The 7385-nt window shown below is 41.9% G+C and overlaps 1 protein-coding gene across 1 annotated transcript; it reads right to left on the bottom strand.

Moving 5' to 3' along the window:
* Positions 1-895: 895 nt before the first annotated feature.
* Positions 896-2580, bottom strand: LOC106559611 (fibrous sheath CABYR-binding protein-like). Its single transcript, XM_038555094.1, has 2 exons — positions 2405-2580; positions 896-2009 (listed from the first exon to the last, which is right to left on the bottom strand). Exons 1-2 carry the CDS (start codon positions 2540-2542, stop codon positions 933-935), a joined length of 1215 nt encoding a protein of 404 aa, XP_038411022.1. The 5' UTR covers positions 2543-2580; the 3' UTR covers positions 896-932.
* Positions 2581-7385: the final 4805 nt, after the last annotated feature.

The following is a 7385-nucleotide window of genomic DNA, read 5'->3' on the forward strand; positions in this document are numbered from 1 at the left end:
AAAGTGAGAGGCGGCGACCCCGCTGTTACAGAAGGTTGCGTGGCCACGCCGGGCTCCTGGCAGCAGCTCTGCAGGCCTTGGCCCCCTTAGACAAACATGGAGGTGGCACCCCAAAAGAAAGATAAGAAACGTTGAAACCAACCAATATTTAGACAACATGGGCCACAAAGAAAAATGAAAAAGTGGGTATATTCAACTGTCAGGGTGTGGGAGGAAATCATCATGCCCCGTTGGCTATCATGAAACCAGTGGCGATGAAAACAGGTGCGTGTGTATCCTTATGAGTTACCAGTTTCAGGCCTGGAGGACCCAACAGCGTGCAACGGGCAGTTATTCCTTGGTAGAAGGTAAATGTCCTCTTTTCTTTCTATGGGAATCCTCATTTTATTAAGTAAATACTATCTGTCTGCAACCTTTTTTTTTTTTTTTTTTTTTTTTTTTTTTTATCTGTCTGCAACCTTAAGGAACCATTTACTTTACTACCTGACACATGACATCGAGGGAACCCTATCCTGGATAATGAAAGTATTTCATTTGGGGGATTCACATGATCTTTGTTCACTAGGGATATGGCTTTGAAATAAAAATGGTATGTTTCTTCACTACTGGGAAAACGATGAGTCGCTCTGTGTCTGCGGCAGAGACAGGAGGCCACACCGAGGACTCCAGGCACATGCATGTCCCAGAGGAGGAAAAGCAGCAGAGACAGAGAGAAAGGCAGGGGCTGCAGGGACAGCAGGGAGGGCATGAGCAGGATGGTCAGTAGTCGGTTGTCTCTGGTGGAAATGTGGCCCAAGTACCTTCTGGTCTCGCCTGGGTGACACTTGGAATGGACTAAAGTACCATGATGTATAATTTAAAAGCATCAGAGGAAATTTTTATACAAAGTTAACTTTTATTACAAACAAAATTCATGAACCAATTATAGAGGTTTATGGCAACCACAAAAATAGAAACAGCGCAACGAGAGGGGAGGGGAAGCCTTCCATTGGGCTGCAGGCATCACGAGCTGCTGCTCGGTGGCCGAGGCCGGCTTCTCTGCTAAGGCAGGTGGCTGCACCAGCCCTTTGAAGAACTTGAGAGCAGGCACTGGGGCCTGCTTCACCTTTTGGAGGGGCCACGGGTGCAGGTGGTTCCTCCAGGTCTGGACAGTGAATCACAGGTGTGACCAACACCTGCAGTGGCTTCGAATCAGCAGGTGCCATCTCTGCTCCTGCCAAGCACTCAGCTTCAGCAGCCGTGACCAGTTCGATCATCTCAGGCCCTGATGGCTCATCAGGTCCCGTAGTGGTAGCTGGGGCGGGCTCTTGACATGGTTCATGATGTTGCTCAGGGGCCGAAGCTGGTTGCTGCACTGAAACAGGTGGCTGCTCCAGCTCTTCAGGGACCTTGATTGCAGCCTCTGGGGACTGCTCCTCATCCAGGGCAGCCAAGGGTGCAGGTGGCTCCTCCAGGTTGGGACAGTGAATTAGAGGTGTGCCCACCATGTGCATTGGCTTCAACTCAGCAGCTGGCATATTGACTTGGGCGAAACACTCAGCTCCAACAGCGGTGTCTGGCTTGAACAGATCAGGCCCAGAAGCTTCAGCTGACCCCACGGTAGGAGACTGGGCAGGCTCTTGAGGTGGTTCAGCATGTTGCTCAAGGGCCGAAGCTGGTTGCTCGACTGAGGTTGGTGGTTGCTTCGGCATGTCGGGGACCACGATAGTGTGCACCCGGGCCTGCTCTTCTTCCAAGGTGGCCAAGGTTTCAGGTGGCTCCACCAGGTTGGGACAGTGAATTGGAGCTGTGACCACCACTTGCATTGGCTTGAACACAGAACCTGGCATCTCAGCTGGTGCCAAGCACTCAACTCCAGCCGCCGTGCCCGGCTCAATCACCGTAGGCCCTGAACTCACCTTGAGCCCGCGCTGGCCTCTCTTAGCTATGCAGGGCACTTTCCCGTTCCTCAAGGAGGTGGAGCAGAGGTTCTCTTCCTCCCACTCCTGCCCCCTCTCCTGTGTGGATCTCTGTAAAGACAGTGCCCGGCAGCCAGGCAGGATGCCTCAGCGCCCGGTCTGGCTGCCTTGGCTGGGCCTCACACCCAGCTAACTCCATTCCAGACACACCACACCACAGTCAGCACACACCTCCCCCAAGGAGAGAAAAGGGATGCAGCTCTAGGACCTTGGGTTAACTCTGGGATGGGTAAGAGGCACCTCAGGAATCGTCTTTCCACCCTGCCCACCATGACATCAGTGTAACCATGGAGGGATCACCGGGACACCTGCCCCTGCAACCTCCTCCAGCCTGGATGGGACCTGCTCACACATCCCTGGTTCCCTGAAACTGAAGAGGAGGGGATGGGGCTGCCCAGGATGGCTGGCACAGGTGGCCTGGCCTGGCCTGGGCTGCTCAGTATTACCTTAGGGCGCCTCCTGGCAAATGCCCTGAGGCGTGGGGTGTGACGGTGGAACCAAAATCCACAGCAAGTGAAAAAGCCGCATCCCTGGGGTTTCTGGAAGCCAGAGCCCCGGGAAGTCGGCAAGCAACAGGAGAACATCTTTGACTAGCGGATGTCTCCAGCCAAATGAGCCTGATGTGTTGCTGCACTAGAATGTGGGTGCCTGGTTGCAAGGGTTCCAAGTTCTGTTGGGCTTTGTTGTCAAAGAAGTGACCTCACTGCCTGGGATCCCCTACCTGAGTCCCCTCCTGGTTGAACCTTCAGTGTTGTCTTTTCACTTCTGTGTCTAATGGACATCTCAAATTTAACTTATGGAAACAAAATGATTTCCCTCCACCTCAGGCCCTCCACCCCAGTGTTCCATGATAGACATCTTTATTCCACTTCTGCTTTGTGGACCATCCACCTTGGAGGTGTCCTAGATTTCTCCCTCTCTCACATCCCACATCCTGTCCATGAGATTCACAATATGAATTGTGCCCTTGTGTTATCCGCATTATTCTTGCCTCGTTTCTCATGTCGTGATGTGCCGGAGCCAGCTTGGACAAGGCAAGCTGATGTGAAAATCCAAGGAATTTTTGTGAACTGGTTGGCCTCATTTTGGGAGCTTGAAATAATAATTGTAGAACACTGTAATTTATGTATTTATGTTTCCTATCTACTGTCTGTGTCCACCCAAGTGCCTACAACAGTACCTGAGGCAGAGAAGGCCCGAAGATTTTTTTTTTTTTTTTTTCCTAAAGGCACATTGTTGTTGTGGGGCCTTGTGCACAGATTTTGGGAACTTCAGTGATGAAAGTCACTGAGAAAGAGTCAGAGGCAGTCTTCCAGATTCCTTTCAATGCAAATATCCAATATGTCACTTAAAAATATCAGGTTCAACAGAAGCTGGGTCCTTCATTACTGTCTCATGAGTAAATGTACTCCCTGTTGCTAGGGTTGCAGTCCTAAAATTGTAAACGTTGTTTCTCTAATTATAAAAATGTACTCTCTGGATTATAGTTGTTTATTATGTCTTGGACAAAATTAATAATTTTTCTTCATAGTCTAATGTTTTAAGAATTAGATTTCTTTAATCTTTGTGTTGTTTCGATCAGACATTGATGTGTTACTATTTTTTGAAAAAGTTGCTTAAGATTTTTTTCGTTTCCGTTATATGCTACATTCTCAGCTGTTTGAGATCTTCTTTTATTCATTGTCGAATTGCCTATACCACCTAGCAAATGTGTTAGAAATGACAGAGGTCTAGTAAAAGTAACTTGAATCTAATCCAATAACCAATTTCAGTTTTCTGTATTGGCCCATAAATTTACAGCCTCTTTGAAACTCCATTATAACATTGTTACATGTACTTTTTCATATTTTAAATACATTATTTCATATTTGCTTATATAAAAAGTACTGTGTCCAAGACTTAAAAATTCTTATTTACTAATGCATTTAAATCTTTCTCATAACGCTCTACGGCATTTAATGTAGTAGTGAAATTGTTCATATCAGTGCCTCCAGCAACTTTTCCTTCTGTACTTGTGTTGTTCCTGTTTATATCATTTGGATATCTTTTGAAAAACAATGACATTCTTTAGACCCCTGAAACAAACAAACAAAAAAAGAAAAAGTATAAAAAGTGATTGTTCTAACGTGGTTATTGTTGCTAGGGAAAATACTCCATTGGGATCAGTATACTCAGCACATATGTCTCATTTTATTAAAACTCACAGAGGCAACATGAATTGACATGAATTTAGTTCATTGATTTTAACTGCTTTGGTAGCAGTATCTTGAAAAAATGTATATATATAGTGTAACTCTTTTGTGTCTGTGGGTTTAAAAGTGGACTACATATTACAAATTTGAGATAAATACTCAGATGTATGTGTAAACAAATATACATTAATGTCCCAGGATTCCAAATTTAAATTCTGAAAACATCAACCCACAATTTCTAAAGTACACTACTAAGGTTGTAGGGGCAAGCACACATAAACACACATAAGTGTCATATTTATGTAACGTTTCACTCTCGGGTGAGACTGAAGACAAAGTTTTGCATTAATCAAAATAATTAAGTCTTAAAATGTAATCAGCTTTGTGATTTTTTATTTCCTCTTAGACTGTAGAAGACACCAGGTCAAATAATGTGAAAAATAATGAGTAGGGTCTGTTAACTGAAATCCTGCAAAGAAGCTAGCACTATGAAGTGGAATGAAGATGTGGCTGAGTAACTAATTAGCCATCTGGCACCATTTAGATTAGGGCAACAAGGCCTCCACCTCTTAATAGTCCTTTAAGGCATCATTCACTTACTGCAGTATGCTAATTGATAGTCATATGAAGGCCCTGAGTTAGAAGAGAAATGTTAAATTATGCTCTGCATAGTCTGATTAAGATAATTAAGCAAAACGTTATAGGAAGATGTCAGACAAAATGGTTAATGTTTCCAAAAATTTCAATAATTATAGAAGTGAGACTATAAGTACAAAATGCTTTTTTTTTAAAGAAATATTTTCATCAGAAACATCACCACCTCCTCCCCCTCTTCCATCGTACTTCTTTATTTGCTTTGAAAAGTTCAAGAACTTAAGAAATGTCATGCCATATCAAACTGTATTATCGGGTGGCATTGTAGAAGACACATAATTTTTCTTTTTTGATGCCTAGAGTTGTGGATGAGCCACCTGGGTAAAAGAAAAGTGACAATGTGACTGAAGATACCCTTTGTATCTTGAACTAACTTTGGAATTTTGGTACAGCCCGCCAAGATTCATGTATTCTACTTACCTTACAAGATTCATGTGAGACCCACCTGCCTTCCTGTACACATGATGACCCAGAAAAATCCCAGTTATCTCATGATTTTGTTTTCTTCTGTATATTCATCTGTCAATCTTTGCTCCATTCTGATTTTTCCAGCTTCTCTGCCTTCTGCTGTAATTGATTCCAGAAGCAGGAGAAAAAAATGTCCTTTTCTATTTTAAGGGTTGTCATTAGAACTTAAAAAAATGTTGGAGGAGTATTGGGAGTTAAAATATGCATTTTTCAGACACAGGAAAATTAGTCAGGCAATTACCTATCCAATTATCAAGTAGGAAACTCTAAAATGTCTAAAATATCCAATCATGAGGCAAAATGTTCTTCTCTCTAGAAGATGAAGACTGACTTTCCTTTTCCTTAAAGTCCTTTGGGGACTATTTATCTATGGCACTTATCTGGCAGGCAGTTCTTTTGCTAGGCTATGTGACTAACTTCCACATTCTCCCCTGAGGATTACACAGACAGGACATTCCTATCAGATGGCTTTCAATGGTTTTAGTTGCTTTAAAATGACCTGTGACCAGTAAAGTATGGAGGTGGTCACTCCACAGGCTCTAAATCTTTGGAAGATTATTTTTAAAGCAAATCCTTTAGAACTGCTGTAGAATGATTTTTTTTTTTTTTGAATGATAGGAGAGAATAGCAGAGAAAACTATAAGGACCATCTTTCTTATAAATTAATGAAACATGACTGACACCCAATTTTGTTAAGGAAAAAGCTTTAATCTAAGAAATAATGTACTAAATATCTTCATTTGGGACACCTGACAAACACAGGAATTCAATGTCTGAAACATGTATTATTTAGATATAATGTATAAATAACTCAGTTTTTATATCATATCCCTTAATTCTAAAGCTGTGGCTTTAGGTGCATGTATCTCTGGTACATTTTCTTTGAAAACAGAGAAAAATAATGAAATATCTATATGACCAGTGTAGATTGTTATTCTTACACCAAGATCTGATTTATTTCTTATATTTGTAAAATAGAATATTTTGCTGAAATTATGTTTTTATTTTAGAAAAGCAGTGCACCTTTTCAAGCCAGTTATATAGGAGATACTACTTATATGTTAATTAGTTATGACCAACTGTTGGAAAAAATTTTTTAAATCTCTCCGGTTTATAAATTAGCCTATTTTAATATTTCGTTGTTTCTACTTGGTTTTGGTCTAATAAAAGTGTTGCTATCCATATATTGACACACTACAGAGTTAGAATTTGTAACCCAGAATATACTGACTCATTTTAAGGTGTATAATGTCTTTTAAGCAATATGGAATATTTAGTGTGTATTTATTCACTAAATAAAATATTTTATTTATTTGAGAGAGGAGAGAGGGAAAGCACAGGAGCAGGGTGGGTGCAGAGGAAGAGTGCAGAGGAAGAGGGAGAAGTGGACTTCGTGCTTAACACAGGGCTCCAGAGGGGATTCCATCCCAGGACCCCAAGATCATGACCAGAGCTGAAGTCAAGTGCTTAACCAACTGAGCCGCTGTAGTGCCTCTGCGGCCCCTGTGTATACGTTTTATTTCTGATCCATAACTTCAATCTAATTACTCATATCCCAAAACATATTGAGAATCTCTGCCATACAGGCATCTGTGATATAGTCATCATCTTTCAGAAACATGTATAATAGAGGGAGTAATTAGCTACAGTTTTTTTTTTTACCAGTACAGTTATCTGTTCAGAGAATTCTAGAACAAAAAGACAAGACAGTCTGAATTATTTCTCTAACTTTATACACATCTCCATGAACACCATTATACTTTGCTGATAAATAATAAAAAGGACACTTCTTGTTCACCCTAAGCTATGAGCTGATTTGTGTCACATCCCCCCCACCCCAGCACTGAATTAATATTGTCAAGTTCTAAGCTCTAGTAACTCAGAATGTGACCATATTTAGAGGTAGGGCCTTTACAGAGGCTACTAAGGTAAAATGAGGTCATATGGGTGAGCCTAACTAATCCAATCAGATTGAAGTCCTTATAAGAAGAGATTAGGACACAGATACAGAAGGAAGACTATGTGAAGACACTGGGGAAAGATGATCATGTGCAAGTCAAGGAGAGAGATTTCACAGAAGAAATCAGCCCTACTGACACCTTGGTCTAGCACT

The sequence above is a fragment of the Canis lupus genome, chromosome 13 (assembly GCF_011100685.1).
Source record: "Canis lupus familiaris isolate Mischka breed German Shepherd chromosome 13, alternate assembly UU_Cfam_GSD_1.0, whole genome shotgun sequence".
NCBI lineage: Eukaryota > Metazoa > Chordata > Mammalia > Carnivora > Canidae > Canis > Canis lupus.

Excerpts from the sequence above, each read along its gene's own strand:
- LOC106559611 (XM_038555094.1), bottom strand. The coding sequence starts at position 2,542 with ATGTTCTCCTGTTGCTTGCCGACTTCCCGGGGCTCTGGCTTCCAGAAA. Across the intron at positions 2,010-2,404 it reads TTGCCAGGAGGCGCCCTAAG|AGATCCACACAGGAGAGGGG; the intron begins GTAATACTGAGC and ends CTGTCTTTACAG.